Source organism: Falco rusticolus, chromosome 1 (genome assembly GCF_015220075.1).
Source record: "Falco rusticolus isolate bFalRus1 chromosome 1, bFalRus1.pri, whole genome shotgun sequence".
NCBI classification, from domain to species: Eukaryota; Metazoa; Chordata; class Aves; order Falconiformes; family Falconidae; genus Falco; species Falco rusticolus.
In genome coordinates, this window is record NC_051187.1 from 106,282,641 (window position 1) to 106,299,616 (window position 16,976).

General features: G+C 40.4%; 1 protein-coding gene, 1 long non-coding RNA gene and 1 other non-coding gene across 3 annotated transcripts in view; 2 read left to right on the plus strand and 1 right to left on the minus strand.

Annotated features, from left to right (window-relative positions):
* The first annotated feature begins 535 nt into the window (after nt 1-535).
* LOC119151043 lies at nt 536-2,743 on the plus strand. The gene is made up of 2 exons (XR_005105281.1): nt 536-652; nt 1,388-2,743. It is a non-coding gene; the product is annotated as an uncharacterized LOC119151043 (long non-coding RNA).
* LOC119142573 lies at nt 1,089-1,219 on the plus strand. Its single transcript, XR_005102332.1, has one exon. It is a non-coding gene; the product is annotated as a small nucleolar RNA SNORA24 (small nucleolar RNA).
* Nucleotides 2,744-2,818: 75 nt separating the features above from the next.
* The window catches only part of PRSS12 (serine protease 12), a 48,679-nt gene continuing 34,521 nt past the window's right edge, over nt 2,819-16,976 (minus strand). The window contains exons 12-13 of the mRNA XM_037394341.1: nt 10,775-11,055; nt 2,819-8,820 (exon numbers count right to left, since the gene is read on the minus strand). Coding sequence (XP_037250238.1) covers nt 8,513-8,820; nt 10,775-11,055 — 589 coding nt within the window. The 3' untranslated portion in view covers nt 2,819-8,512. The remainder of the gene's footprint in view (nt 8,821-10,774; nt 11,056-16,976) is intronic.

Sequence of the window (16,976 nt, forward strand, 5' to 3'; positions counted from 1 at the left end):
AATGAGGGTGCAGGAATTTGGCCAGCATGTCCCACTTGGACTTATGTGGACTGGAAAAGGCAAATTACCCGTGTTCACCTAAAGGGATGACTCAATTTCCTAGCACATCTTTCACAACCTCTTGCCGCTGCTCAGCCCACGGTTATCAAACAACAAGTAGAGGTGTTTTAGCATTTAAGGCCCACCTTGTGCGCTGACCAAGCCTGCACACACTTATGCATATATACAGCTGTCTCTGTGCCTAGGGAGGGGGGGAGCAACGCCTGACCCAGCTGAAGAGCACTGCTGTGGGTCGGGGTATAACGGCAGCCTCGTTTCCCTGGACCCCTGCCATGCGTTTCCTCCCGGGGGTGCCGCTGGCTAACTTCGCAGTGGAGCAGGCAGCGAAACGAGCGACCCCAGCGCCCTGTGCAGCGGGCGCCCCCTCTCTGCTGCGGGAGCCCTCTGCAGCGGGAGCCCCCCCGCGCTACGCAGCGCAGCGCAGCGCCACCCCCGCCCCGCCCCGCCCCGCCCCGCCCCGCCCCACCGTGGGTGGGGCCCCGCCCGGCCCCCCGCAGCGCTGGGTTCCCGCTGCAGCGCGCGGTGGCGGCACGGGGCTTCTGCGCGCCGTTGGTGAGCGCGCGGGGCGGTCGTCGGCGGGCGCAGCCGTGAGGTAAAGCAGGGGTCCTCAAACTTTTTAACCAGGGGGCCGGTGCGCGGATGAAGTGGCAGGCAGCCATCTGCGGCTGCTTGGTTCCCCCCCCGCAGCCCCCGGGGGAGGTGGGGGAGGTTCTGTAAATACCGGGGGCCGGATTGAGGACCCGGGGGGGCCGTATTCGGCTCGCGGGCCGTAGTTTGAGGACCCCTGAGGTAAAGGGTCCGGCGCGCTCGTTGCCGTAGCCGCGGCTGGGCCCCTGCGGGGCGGCCGTGGCAGAGGACTGCTGAGGACAGGAACAGAGCGAGCAGCAGGTGGGACCCGTGGCGGGGCGGGGGGGTGTGTGTGGGAGAGCAGGGAGCCGGGAGGAGGCGGCGGCGGCGGCCGAGCTGAGGCCGGGGTGGGGGGGAGAAAATGGCGGCCGCCACGTGGCGCGGAGGAGAGGGGAGGGGTGAGCCATGACTCCATGGGGGCTGCCGCCTGTGGCTGTCTCCCTTCCTAGGCATGGAAGAGCAGATTCTTGCTAATTGGCAAAACTTTTACTCTCTTGTGAGTATTAGTCGTTGACTGTGGCAAGTAACAGCCCGAGTCTGCGGTGCTGTGGGGCGCCGTGGGCTTGGCCATCTCTTCCCTCTTGCGTTTTTTGTTGGATTGGTTTTCTTTTTTGTCCCTTTTTCCCCCTCAATAAGTGGTTAGAGCCAACTTATTAAACGCGTTCTTTTTTTCTTTTTTCTTTTTCCCCTTTCCCCCCAGCCTTAGGAGCGCAGGAGCGGAAAGTGCGGATTGCCGTTGAAGATCCTCCCAAAAGTACGTGACTGGGTATCTCTTACGTAAATAACTCTTTACAGATGGGGTTTGGGGCGGGAATAATATCAATTTGATAATAAATGTTTAGCGACTGAACTACTGAGACTTGTCTGTTGAAATCAAGGTATAGGCTTGGTGTTTTGTTTTTAAGGCTCGTCTGTGTATGTGTTTTCCTGATAGAAAATAAAGTGCATAAGTTACTGTGACTAGGAAGAACTGGGCTTGGGTGTAGGTGTATTAGAAACGTTAGGAATAGTGGATTATGATAAAACACACATTGCCAGGACTCTTGCCTGCCAGACTAGAGGTATTGGAATCCACAGATTTCTTGGGGCTGTCTGTGTAAGGGGAATGCCTTTTTCAATAAGCATGTTTCTTATTTTATTAAGTGAGTACTAAGAGCGATCTGCAACTGTAGGAGCAGAGGGAGATGTCAAGTTGATACTAACAGGTTTGTTTCAGAGCAGTTTACAACTCGTAGGAGAGCATCATACTGTTCAGTGATGTTTGCTGTCTTGTATGTGTTTCTGGTAGCGATATTAAACTGCCTCAAACTTGTTTTTACAGGGGAAAAACACTCTTGAGTTGTGATGACAGAAGAAGATGGGGCTAAATTCCACATGTGAATTCTAGGAGTAGCTGTGACTAGAACTTTTAAATTTTTACCTAGTGTAGGGTGGATCTGTCCAATCTTCTGGGATCAGTGCCTTTTGGGAGAAGTCATATTTCTGGTTATAAAGCAGAGGTGATTAAAGCTAATTTTGGGCTAGATCTTAATTCCGCTTTTAGACTTAAGAGAAATGAGCTTATTAAAGTTCAGACTTGGAGCCTGATTGAGATGTTCTGTAGTTTATCTGTCATCTTTACGAAGACAGGCTGGAACATAGCTTACTGTGCCTAAAACTGGCCTTGCCTGCTTCTATGCAGATACTGTTAGGATGACTAGGTCTTTGTGCTGCTTTCAGGGATCTTCTGCACCTCCTGTCTTTGGGATTTCACAGTTTTAAATAATTGCAGTAATGCTCTTGGTAGTTCAGTGGCTGTGTTGCTCTCTATCATGTGGCTGACCATACTCTGCAGTATTACTAAATGTGATGACACGTGTGCCTTCAGTGCTGGCTCTGCTGCTGTTCAGGTGTGTTAGAAAGGCTGTTCGAAGGAGTGTATGTGTACTGCATAAGCTGAAGGTAAGTTTTTGAAGTACAGAAAATAAATGTGAAATTACAGTTGTCGTTTCAGTATGTATGTCAATGTAAAGCATTCAAATGTATAAATAAGTCAATAAAGAGACATCAACTTTCATTGCAAGTGTTGCTTCTTCCTTACACAAGACTACTGATAATCAAGACTTGACCTGCACGTGTTTGTTGGAGTTACTGCCGTATGCCAAATCTGCCTGTTGTGGGGATACAGCTTCTGGTAACCAGGCCTTAAGTTTGTGGTGCGGTTTCAGGGCAGAGCAGTGACTGGCTGATGTGTTATCTGTGAGCCATTTCAAAGTCACATTTTAATCAGACGTTGCTGCTGCAGGGGAGAAACAGTGACTTTGAATATAGGTGCCGCTTCAGTTGCTGAGGGATCTTCTGTTTAATCCATATTCAAGAAAATATATGGAGCTCTGGTAGATTGTGAGTCATTGCAGAATGAGACAAGGTAAGGCAATGGCTTGCTTACGAGTACATTTACTGTCTTGGCTAATAGCAGCTGTGCTGGCACAATCTCTTGCAGAATATCTTCCAGTTAATAAGGAAATCCCTTGCAAACAGTTGCAAACTGGAAAGTTAAGGAGGGGTCCGAAAGGGCAGGGAAACAAAATCTGTGAAGGTACAACTGAGATGAGGAGGCAGTGCAGTTAGTGTGAAGGACTTGGCAACTTGAGTGGGGTGGGGTGGGGGGAGGGATTTATATTTGAAATGGATGGGGGTGGAATTGTGGACTTTAATTACAACATGGATTAGACCTGAGGAAATTACTTCCAACAGACATGTTAGTCACGCTTTGGAATAGACTAGTAGGGAGATTAAGGAGCTGTCATAGGAAACAGTTTGGGTTTTTACTACTGCCACTGCGAAAGCACAGCTGTATGTGTATTCTGATAATTGGTACTACACCTGTTTAATTGGTGGTGTGTGATTACTGTTTCCTTTTTCAACAGCTCTGCATACAACCCTATCATATGACATCTTTACTGCTTAGGATTCCAAGTTTGTGGCTGCCAAGCCTGGTAGCCAACGGTCGTGAGCACGTACTGTGAATTTACTTCTCTCTGAGAAGAGCGGACTTCTGTAGTAACCTTAGTGCTTTTAGAAAATAAGTTAACACACCTGTCCTACAAGGACAGTTATTTGCTTATCTTGCACAAGAAAATGCAAGGCAGGCAGTGGCCAGGAGAGCGCTGCTTTCCCAGGAACATGGTGTGGGCAGGAAAGTGCTGCATGCAGCGCTAGTTGCTGTTCTGGCAAGCCTGATGCTAAGTGGATTCCTTAGTTTTTTAGATCAGTTTTTGCATGACTGGCATTGGCCCAATGAAGAAAACTGGGTACTAGCAAACATAGGAACAAGCAAGCGTAGGGTTAGGGGTCAGTTTCTTTAGGAATCTGGTATGCATTAGAACAACACTAATGCAGAGTACAAAACTCAAGAATACGATGGTGTGGAGAGAAGCGTTTTTTCTTCTATGGTCACTGAAACAATACTTAAAAGTTTGCACTTCCTGGTACTGGCTTTTAGCTGTCCTATGGGATTGCACTGATGGCATCTGGTGAGTTACCCTAATTCTGTGTTTTGGAGGAGGGCCGTGTAGCTGTCCTAGTCCATCACGTGAACCAAGTGATGAGGTCACTGGTATTTCCACTGAATAAATTGACCTTGTGGCCTGATGTGGCCTGCAGGTTAGATTTATGAACATTCAGTTTTGAGCTCTCCATCAAATATTTGGAACTTGCAAAGATGAAACAGTGGGTTTGAATCGAGAATAGGAGAAACTAATTTTCAAGATTATGGTCAAATACAGAAGTATGAACTACAATGTTTGCTGTAGGTATCTCTTACTATTTTTGAGTGCTTAGTGGGTAAGGTTACATAGCCTTTCCTCAGCTTTTGATGAGCATCCAGTCACATGCACAGAGGGCAGTGAAATCTGCTCTCCCTTATTGAGTACAATGCAGGTATTCTTACAAGACCTGGCTTTTTAATTTCCATGTGGCTTGTTCTTCATTACTTCATTAAATTTAAAAAACTGATTTCCCAATTCCCAAAAACCTGTTTTCTCATAGCTCTCCAACATTCCCTTAAACCAGTTTGGTTTTTTATTTCTATACATTGCTGCAAAGGTGAATACTTCTTTCCAAAGTTAAATTTTCTTTTCCCTGATTGTGGTTGTTTTGTGTTGCATTTGCAGCAAGTTACATGGTTCATTTCTGTGTTCTGTACTAAATAAATGGAATAGGAGCTGCTGCATGTAAGCAGGTATCTGATATGTATGAGGTAGGTCTGGGCTTTACTATTCAGTTAGCTGTATTTGCTGTTACCCAAGCAGCTTGGAGCAGAGATGAAAACCAATTTTTTTTTCCTGATACCACAAATCTTGGATTTTGGGTGATTTCTTCTACTGGGATCTGCTACTTGAGCCTAATTGTTTTAGCCTTCTTGTGTGTTACATTCTGCAATTTCCACTCTGAAATCATAATGGCATTTAAAATCTTGAGTATAAATATTCTAGCACTTGCAAACATGAAATAGTTGTGTTGACGCTGAGGATTATGGAGAACATTGATTCAGGACTAACTTTTGTTAAATGTAAACTATTAAAGTGCTGTGAATTTTTCTGGAAATAAGACAGCTGAGGTTACAGATTTTTTGCATATAATCATAAAATGGGATCTTGGTTTAGCTGTGGCTTACAGGTAAGTGCCCCTTTTGGGGTTGGGATAAATGCATGTTAAATAGGTTTTGTGTGTCAGTTACAGTAATGCTTCTGTTCTTTATTTGTCTGTATTCTCTGGAACGTGCAAAAAGTTGAGAAGTTCATGGGGACTGCATCTAACTATAAATCTTCACAATGTTGGGAAACCTGGGTAGATTATGCATGGTCATCTAATCTGGTAATAGAAGTGCCAAGTGTTTTCTTTTATGCCACCATGAACACTGTGGCCAACCTACTTAATACAAAAAAAAAAACAAAAACAAAAAAACCAACCAACAAAAAAACCCAAAAAAACCAGCCCATAGCATAGGCTGAAGAGCAGGTTTTTATCCAGCCTTGTATGTGTTAAAATGTTGAACAAAGGGGAAAGCAGCAAGGGTCAAAATAATTCCTCAGCAGTTTTAAGAGTGTAGGATAAACTTACTTGACAACCTAACTGGTCTTAAGTTAAAGCACACAAAGCACTAGGAGTTCCATCATAGAGAACAAACTTCCATCTCTTAAGAAAATGGCTCAAAGCTTACATGCTTTGGGGAAAATAATTTCAAGAGCACCCTTTTTCACTTAAAGCTCACATGAGGTTTACCCAGGTGATGTTCCTGCAGCATTTGCTTGTACATCATCCACGGGATTGATGTATGAAAGTTGTAGTCAGTGTGGCAGTTTTTATTATATACGTTTACATTATCAGGCTCATTGAACAAAAATTATGATGGCATAACATAAGGACAATTTCATTTTATGTTAGAAACTGAAAAGGCATGCTTCCTGCATGAAAACAGTAGTGCAACATTTTAAAATCTAGTAAGCATCCTATTAAAAGAGCAAAACTAATGAACTACTGTACTAAATCTAAATGTTTACTACACTTAGTATGCAGACTTGATCCCCCCCCCCTTGCCCCTCCCCAGGTATCGTACTTATGTGGTGCAACTAAAAGAAAATTTATTTCCCTTGTACACAACGCATGTATTGCACTATATAGCCTACTTCACCTCAAATCTCAAAACTTAACAGGTCTTGTATAGCAAAGCTTTGATGGTGCAAGTAAATACATTTTGACAGATTTGTTTCCCATTTAATTAAAAGGGCTATGTATAAGTAAAAATGTAAATGGTTTTAAAGTTCACTAGCGGAGTATTTCATAACTGTAGGTGGTCACAATACTATGATTGTTGACATGTTTTTTAAATAAAATACCTCCCACTATTTCAAATAGTGTGGAATTACATAAAACTAAAATATATTAAAGCACCTCATGTACTAGTTTAGCACCAGTTCCAACAAGATATTTAAACTAGTCATGACCCTTGAGAACCAAGTTTGAGGTTGGAGAGAAATTAAGGACCCAGTCTTCAATCACATGGGCTTTTGCAATATTGTTGCCACTTTTGTGTGCAAATTGAGTTGTCTTGGATATTTGGTACACCACCAGAGAGAGACAGATGAGAGAAATTAATGACTGCCTGCTAACAACATGAATACAAGCATCCCACTTTGTTCACAAAAGACCACACAACACCCATAGCCAGTGTCTGGAGATGGGAAACAGAATGGTCACTGGTAGTCACAGTTTGCACAATCACTATATGGTGACTGACACACATCTGCCACACTTGTCACACTGGAGTGTTTCATGGCCCACAGAGCTTTCGTTTCATCTTTTTAAGAAGCAGGTTTGTTAATGTAAGACGTAGAGTGCACTTGCAGATGGTCAGAATGGCCTTCGACAGGGATCCTAGAGGTAGCACTGAACTCTCCTGTCTCTTTCCTGACTGTAGTCGGTCACAGATACTGTCAAGACCAGTACCCCTCTAGTGCTGCACTAAGATGGTGATTACTTCTTGTGTTCTGTGTGGCCAGTTTAATGGGCCAGCCCTTCCTAAAAGGGTACTAAATTGCTTTATATTTGTCTTGTACATCAAGAGTAACTTCTTATCAGTGCATTTTTATAATAAACCATTAAGGTTTTCATAGCATGGGAAATGGGATTTGTAAAAGAAATTAAATGGAATTAAGGTGTGTCAGTAGAAGTCACTGAAAAGTGTCCTTTCTTGTAAGATCAGTCTGAACCAGTGTTGTAACTAAGCAGGAGAGAATTTTCTAACTATTATCCTGTATAAAATCGTAGTTTAAGACTTTATAGACCTTCTCAGACAGGTTTGGCTCAACATCTCCAGTATTTGTATTGTATATACTTAGAATTTTCTCTTGTAGGATTGACAGAGGTTCTGTGTTACTTGAGTAAAGCCCGTCCAAAACCAGCAATGAGAGGGTTGGGATGTTTGTTTGTTAGTCTGATACTGCACTGACTGCTAGTGGTAAACAGGAAAAGTAAATTGTCTCCAAAACGCTTTGTGTACTAAAAATTAAGAATTTCAGAAAGATAACAAGTTATATTTAGCTAGAGGAAAGAAAATAACAGGTCATTTGTTTTTGATCAAGCTGTTGCAGCTGTGCAGGATGTTTGCAGGGAAACTACCAGCATACTACCTGTTTTACTTGGGAATGTACTTCTTGGACACTAAGCTGTGAAAATGTTTATCAGAATAGCTGGGGATCTGATTATTGACTGTTCTTTTCCTTCTAACATTTAATACATACTCAGAATTACTTACCAAGATTCAACCTGTTAATGGTCTCATTAGCTAATGAAACCTGAGTCCGAGTAAGAGGGCCGAGTATAAAATCATGGGAATAATAGGAAAACAGTTAAGAACTGATTAAATAAACTAGACAGAAGATTAATTTTGGGATATGTAATTAATTCTAGCAAAGCTGGGAGCCCAAATGGCTTGGAGCTACTACAGTCTTCCTGTGGGCATGAATCTCATAGTGACTCTCTATCTGTCCTGCTCCAATGTCACTCCAAACTGGTGTTGCTTTTCCCGTTACCTTAGATACATGGTAACTGGTTCATGCAATATTGAGAACTTCTGTAACAATGAGGGATTTTGTTTGGATTGTAATCCCTAACTGGAAAGGTTGTGTGTGTACAGCTTGGATTTAACTAAAAGAAAAACACATGAATCAGGAAAATGCGTCGTGTTTCCACCCGCTGTGGGCCCCAGCTGTGCACTGTCTGTGCTGTTCAAGTTGACCCGCCTCAAACTTGCTTAACCAAGTTTGCTTTTCATTACAGACATTCATAGTTTGGTCACACTTTTTATCCAGGGTACAAAAGATGATACTTTTGTGTAGACACCTGGAGAATCTTTAACTCCACAGCCGTAGCCCCAAGAGGTCACACCATACACAACCCAGCTTTCCCCTGGACGTTCACACATCAGTGGTCCACCACTGTCTCCTTGACAGCTATCAACACGTTTCTGTTCCTGGATGTTCCCAGCACAGAGCATTCTTCCTGTGAATCTTCTTTTGTAACGCTCTTCACATACCCTCTTGGGAAGTAAGGGGATGGCAGCCTGTTGTAATGTTCTTGAGTAAGCCCTTCCTGAAAAGAGGACCCAAATTATTCTTTTGTTATGATGATTGGTCTTTGGATTAAATCACATTCATGTTTCAGTTTTTACTGTCAGTCCTTCAGACTGTTTTGTCATTACATAAAATTACTGAAAAGAAGACTAAATACTGAAAAAACCTGCTGTGCATTAAATATAATACTAAAATACTACCTAGGTATTGTAAATATGGAATATAGGTGCTTCTTACAAAAAAAATTTAGGAAGTTTAAATTTTAAGTTGTAGCTGTATTCCTTGTGATCACTGGATCTTTCCAAGGCTGGAGTTTGTTACGTTCCAGACAGTTTGTGTCTTCTACAAGAATATATGCCTTAATACTTACATGGGGAAGCAGTTTTGGGGAGTCTTGAGCAGTGGAGAGTAAAGCTGTGGAAATACTTCACTGCTAGGTCACCAGTTCAGAACTAGTCTAGCTCAGGCTGACATGTGCTGCGTTCTGTCAGCTTCCAAACAAAGCATCCAGCCAACCATCACACACCCTGGAAGTACACACCAGTTTGTTTGTCACCTCAGCTGAGGAGCTAAGGTAGCTGAACCCAGGTGTACTCTGGTAGAGATCAGCAGTATGATTTGAATCTTTTACAGTCTTGGTAATTCTGTGTACCAGAGTAATAGCGGGACTCCTGACCAAAAGGAATCTTCATTTTGTGGGGACCAGGACCTGTCCTTTGGTTTTCTTCACCTGCAGTGAATCCTGCATTGTATAAGCTGTGTTCTGCTTGTAAAATGTCAAGATTTAAATTGTTTGGCTTTTTTTTAATAGCTTGTACCACTTTTTCAGTTGGAAACATGGGAAATTAAAGCCAGTGTTGTGTGGGTTTTTTTAAGTAAACTCAAAATACTTCTAAAGTAGTTATGATTGATATAGTAAGTGTGAACTTTCAACTGAGGTATGGTGATGATGGCATTTCTTACTGTAATTAAAGCTAATTATTGCAGCAGTTAATGAATCCTTAAATAGATGTCCTAAGTTAACAGTATTGCAGAACTTCCTGTGAATTGTGTAAAAAAACTAGTCAGAGGTAGGCAATGAACTGGCAGTTGTTTTTAGGAGAAAAAAAACACCCTACAAGTCTATCTCCTTTATTGTATTACAGTCATCCAGACATCTGTGCACACTGATTAATGCATGTAAAGAGGAAGAAGTGATATTTGGCCTTGCTGCCTTGTCTCCTTGCCAGTTTGAATGAGTCAGTGGAACAAAGGCTTGAGTGTGACTGCTGTCTTGTGCTATATTCAGTACCAGAAAAACATGAAAGTAAAACATGGTTATTAATTTGTAAAACATTTAAAGGACAAAGACCTTTGAAGAGGAGGAATCTTGTCCTGATCTAAAAACTGGTTTGTTCCAGCAGCCTGGATCGCAGATTGCATTGTGGCTCTTGTAATTTTTGGCAAGATCTTCTCTTGTTTAAATCTAACTGCTGATTGAAAATATCAGTGGTAACGAGACAAAAAATGTTATTTGAAATTCTGTTATATTTTCCATCCATTTTTCTGGTGAAGTGGTGTAATTTAAGTAACGTTTCTGTAAAATATTCATTGTGCTTACCTTAAAACCCTTCAATACACAAGCTGTTATGTTCTGAGGCAGGAGGTGGTACCCTGCAAGTGTGCCCGGCAACAAATAAGCTTTTCATTCATGCTTGTCAGTCTTAATGAGGCCATTTTACTGACTGGTTCTGTGATATAGGGTGACATGGTTAATCACCACTTTTCAAAGAGAAGCTAAATTTGATAAACAAAATGTTGTCGTTCCTGGTTAAGGATCGAGAGAGAAAATATTCCCCTATATAAAAAAGAGTAATTTTTTTCTGTTTTGAGCATTTTATCATTTTAAGTATTTGAGAATTTTTATTTTTCTTTTTTAATAAGCAGCCTCAGGTAATGAGAGCAGTATATGGAAATCATTAAAACATTTTTACCTGTGTCACCCCATCCAGTGATATAACAGTTAGGAGCAGTTTTCTGTGGTCTCTCTCTCCTTAATGGCAAACAGGCAGGTAAGACGTGGGTACTGAACCTGGCACACTGTTCCTCTGGCCCCTGTAGCCTCACCAACGCAATGTCGTAGTCGCTGCTGTCAGGCCTGTACTCTTTATGCATCACAATCTGTTGGACTCCAATTTCTTCCTCGTACTCTTCAGGTACCAGTGTGTGATAGTCTCCAACTCGCACAGCATAGTTTCGAGTGTTGTTGCCATACCTAAGGTGGAGGTGAAAACAAATAGGGCTGGCTCATGCAAAGTCAGAGCCTAAGCATGCAAACAGATTTGATGAGGGTCTTTATTTCTCGTATAAATAATGATACCAAAAGTCTTCTGAAAGAGCAAACATGCTTTCTCAGATGTTTAGACTGATATACAAGTATATCTTAAAGAATAACAAAACACTTTTACTGAAGTTTCAGGTTGGGCTATGTTCTTTTTTATATATTATCACAAGCAAGGTTTCTTATGGTCGTGACTGGCACTTATTTCAAAGATGCAAACGATGTGCATTTAGTAAGGGCAAATCAAACTGCCAGTAAGGATAATGAAAACCTGAATACTAACATCATTGTGATGCTCCAAGTAATCACTGAAATGAAAACAGTGTTCACGCTTGCTTTGTAGGTTTGCTTGAGAAATTCTAGAGGCTTAGGTAACTTGATAAAAGCCTGTTATGTTAACTGAAGTTACAATAAGGAAAACAAAGCGTATGTGCATCAGAAGCACCTATTGTCAAAGTGACAGAAGGCCTGTAACTCTTAGACTTGTTTTGCATCTAATATGACCCCAGTTTCTTTCATATGATGAACTAAATGGTAAATACCTTAGAGATTATTACTGTGGCTGAAATAACAAGTATGCCTTTGGAGATTTTTGGATTACAGGACACACACGCCTTCTCAGGAAAATGCAAACAAAGGAGTACTGTTGGGTACATTTATTTATTTTAAAATCTGGCTAAGCTAACCCAAATATTTTTCCTTTGACTTCTCCCTTTCTCATAGCCTTCAACAGGAAATTTGTAATATGTGTGCAGAAAATACCCTACAGTGCTCCATCACCTTCTAACCTGCGCTTGTTCTTTTTATACCCTCCAGCAATGTGCTAATCTCCATAGTTTACTGAAGCTTGCTTGAGGAGCAGCAGACAAAGCAGGAACATCAGAGGTTTCTTCTAAACAATATATAGCTGTGCCACTGAATATTTGTCCTAATTGTGGGTTGCATTCCTGGTTGCCTGCAAAGCTTTCTTTGTCAAATTCTACATGCATCTTTCAGGTCTTCTATGAGCAAAATTTCACTTCTAGGCTTGTAAGGAGAAAGTGTTGCAGGCCATGACCAAACATTTGTTCATCTGAAGATGACCTTCTGTATAAGAAAAATAAAGTAACTTGTCTACCACAAAACTACTTCTAGGTCCTCCTCCATAGTAGCCTCTGTGAAGCACTCTCTGGATACTGTATTTTCCTTGTGGTTGGAAGTCAAAATTCTATAGCAACTGGAAGTGAAGACGTGCAACTGATGCAGACTTTTCAAAGTTTATAGAGGTGTTTATAAAAGTATTCATACTGATTTTAGTCTTAGAGGGAGAACTGAGAAAAAAAATGTCTATTCTACCAAATAGTTTGTTTACTTCCTCCTTGAAAAAAATAGCTTAATTTGTGGATCAGTATGTTTATCTGATATTTGAGGAAAATATTTGAGGATATTTGAGGAATATTTGAGGAAAAAACCTGTTTGTTTGTGTCACATCACTAACCTTTCTGTTTTGACCACAAACGTGCTAGTATTTTATGATTTATCACTGAATCTATTTTCATTAGGAATTTTCTATTAAGAAATGAAAGCATGAATAGGAAAAGAACATGAGAAAAGGCAGAGGTGTGAATCCTGGCTCTCCAGGTGTTCTGCTTCCAGTCCCCTAAAGTTTCTAGAATAAGAGATGTTTCTTTGTAAGCTTTTTTAAACAACTAGTACTTGAATCTCTCTCTTGCGTAAGATCTCACGTTCCCATTTCTAGATCATCTTACATGTTTTTGCCAGTTTGAAAAGCTCAGTAAGACTTCACAGTTGGTTCTTTTCCTGATAAAATAAATGGCAAAATTCCATGGAAGTAAGGCTGGCATCTGATACATTGCTTTTATTTTTGTCACCTTTAAGGGGGATTCTTCAGAGTTAAGAAAGGCTATTAGGTCTTAACTAGTTTATGGAGTTATATCCATCCATCTGTATTTGCCCATCTGAAGTATGATATCTGTGAAATCCTAAATTCTGCATCCCTGTAGATAGTCTATCAAATCCTTGCCATCTGCTGCCTACCAAGAATTTCTGCTGTAACACTGATGAATCCCCTCCTTGGTCGTTGTTGCCACATATTTTACACCAGAAGAGGCTAATCCTACCATACTTTGCCAAGACACTTATTATACTATTATCAGTCTAAACTGCTATTGGTTTTACTCTGAGCTATGATGTGGGAGCCAGCAGAAGTATAATCTGGCACTGGCTAAAAAACGGTGGTGTTTTTTACAGCAGTGCTGTGATCCAATCTGTGACCTCAGGTGAGTTTCTTTTTCGTTTTTTCTTCTGCTATCTCTTTAGCTTTCCTTAATTCAGCAAGGAATAAGGCTCTTACATGTGTCTTCAGTACATTAAAATACTATATAGTACAGGCGTTACATAACAGAGCTTTCTTCTAGTAGTATTTCTTTGGAAGTGCCGTTTAATGAATAAGTTGTGCATCTTTACACTGAAATGCTTGGTACATTTCAGTACCAGTTTGTGCTGAATATGTTTTATATATTTGCTCACAGTTGCTTCTGTGAATTTTTAGAAATTCTAATTCAGAGTTTAATTTAGCATGTTTACATACAGATAGACTTGGGAGCAAATTTTCCTGGCCCATGTGTAAAAATTTCCAGTAATGCTTTGGCAAAACCAATAGCATTCAAAGTTAGAAACATGTTTTTACATAAATACACAAATTAGAGCGCAAAGTATTTTTTATTCCTCTAGTTATGGAAAATATTAGTAGGGAAATTAATGTGATTCCTTAATATGATTCCTTAGTTTAATCTTGTGTGCTGCAGAAAGTTGCATCTGCTCTTCAGTATTTATATATATTAAATGGCAATTTGTCTCTTCACATGGAGGCTATATAACCTCATAGGTAGCATGTTTCCTAGAACTACAGCTTAAAGATTTCTGAATTGGTTGCAGCAAGAAAAACTACCAAATCAAGGGCAAGTGTATTGATCACTTCAGCCATCTTTTTCATGGAAGTACCCATAATGTTGATTGACAGAAGCATGCTACCATGGTATATAAAGCAGCTGGAATACACTATGAAAACCAAACTGACAGACCCTATTAGCTCATTTTATTGTGTAAGCTAACCAATGCATTGGTCCTATGTGAAACTCATTAAACAGGGAATAAAATGCCCAGCTATAGAATTTTTTACATGCCGACAGGGCCACTCTGCACCCCTCTCCAAAGTGGACAAGGTCAGTGTAGAGGCAGGTAGCTGAGTGGTCAGGGTGTGCAGTATCAAACAGTCTTTCACTTTTACAAAATCTATTTACAGGACAGATACAATGCTCAGAACATAAAGAGTGTAGGAACACTGGGGTGGGTTATACAGCCAACTGGCTACTTCTCCAATGTCTTGCCCAGGCTGAGATTATAAACAATACTGGCTGATGCATTAGCCAGCTTTGTAGGATGTTTTCCTCAGAGTTAATTAGAAAAGGAAGCTGATGCACAAAGTACTTTAGTTACTACTGCAGTAAAATGTCTTTATTATTTTCATTTGAATTACTCTAACTTACACGCAAAACCCTCAGTGGGTTTTTGAACAGTTCTTTTTGTTCCTGACATCTTGGATATATTTTTCTCCTCAAATTTCGTAACTGCATGATGACATTCCACTTAGAATCTAAATGATAAAGCAACTGAGCCCAATAAGTTAAGTAAAATTATGGTATTTTGTTTGCCTGATAAGCAGTACTAAATAGTTTAATTAAATTTTTGCAACAGCGATTGTTTATAACTGTTGATCTTATTGCCTTTAAGAGCTATCATAAATAGGCTTCTGTACCTTAGAATATATTGCTAAATACAATCTTTGAATGTTTGAAAGCAGTATTTTAACAATTTTTAGTACACGTCTGAGTGTCATATTGGAATACAAATGTACTAGGTCATTATCATTAATATATTTGCCTGACATAATCTGCCAAAAACATTTCCAAAAGGTCACTGAAAATACTCTTTCATAATTTATAGATACACTTTTGGCTCTGTGCAGCAAACCATGCATTAGTGCTATGCTGATAGTTCTTGACTTATGAAGGCTTTTTTACCTTCAATAAATATTTGCTCATCTAAGTTAACCATTGTTTACATTGACATATAGGCTTTGTATCTATAAACAAACACAATCATAGTAGTTTGCAGATGTGTATTATCAGTGGTGCAATGGAAATCTGGCTTTCAAGTAGAGAAAGGTAATTTTACATGGTATCAATCTTTCTTTTTTTTTTTTTTTTTTTTTAACGTAATGAGTGCCTTGCCTCTGTGTTTTAGTGTATAGGCCTTATCTACCACATCAGTTACAGGACTTACCATATACTGACAATTATCTTTAATGCAATGTGAAGGGGGGAAGGGGTTGTGTGGCTTCTTCATTTTTTTTTTTTAAACCTCAGGGAAGTCTCAGAACACTACAGAGTCAGAAATATGTTAGGTGTTTGTAATTTTGATGAGAAATCAACACCCTTCCTTCCTAAACTGATTTAATAATCAAAGGGACTTTAATTTTAATTGTTTATTTTGATTTGTAAGCCTAAGTATGAATGAAGGGTGCTTATGACTGGTGGTGACAAATGCTTTTCTGTCAGCCGTATGTCAGAAATCTTGCTGCTTCTGTTTAATGTTACATCCTTGACTTTGACAAAAGGAACAGTTCCCTTTAATAGGTTCCTACGGTTCCCTTTAATAGGTTCCTACTGGTTTTCTGTCTTAGGGATGATGGTCATTTGTAGCAGAATAATGAAGAAGGGAGATTCATGAAACCTTATCTTAAATAGAATTACTGGTTGTAAACATTTAATGGAATGAGAAGTGCTGTTTTGCATGCAAATGTATGAAACGTTAATAGCTACAAGGCTTCTAGTAATGAGCAATCTTTGCAGAGATTTACAATATGTCTGTGCATATTTGCACACATAAGGCTTTCTTAAACTGATTCTTTTCATCTGTAGACAATTATGTTTTCCCCTTGTAGTAGCTGATATTTGCCAAATGTGAAAATACTGTAATAGAGCATCAGTACATAAAAATGGCAGTCTAGCTCAGGAGTGCCCAGTCTTCTTCACCTAAAAATCACCTGTGAAATGGCAGATAGCCACCACACAGAGCATATTTGAAGAGTGGAGGCAGAGGAGGGGTCTGGGAGTGCTTAAAACAATTTCTCAAATTATGTGTCTATGAAATTACAGAAGCCAGTAATGCTGTTATACTACTGGTGAATAATTATAATCCTCATGCATAAATTTCTATTTAATTTTTATCACTTTTGTTACTTAAGTAGCGTTCCAGTTTCCAGGATGTGAGAAATGGTATACTGGCCTTTCTCCTGTCTGTCTGTGGAAAATATGTGGAGAAGGCTTTTGATCTATAGATAGCTCTTGGAAACCTAGCCCCTTAAAATCACTCTGAGATCATTAGGAAGTTCAGCCCAGTCTGTCCAAAGTCAGCTTGGAGCTAAAGGTGCCGCCTTTTTTTACAGTAAACGGTAGTGCACCCACAGGCTGTTGGAGTTGCATGCTTAGATCTAGGTTGCACACTTTTAAATGCAGCATCTGGGGCAAAACAATGCTTAGGTCCTTGAGACCACATGTAACGGTTTCAGGATCACCTGTAACAGACCCTTGAGTGGCTGCCCAGTCTGGAATTACCACCAGAAGGACTGCCTTGTTTTCAAGCCTTTAATCAAAGGCTTTCTCAAGAGCTTAAGTTGCATCCTAGTAATCACTAGAGAGTTGATAACCAGGGGAATAGGAAGCCATCGTCTATACATTTTGATGATAGCAACTGAAGTGCTTTCATAATTCCACAGAAACAACTGGAACATC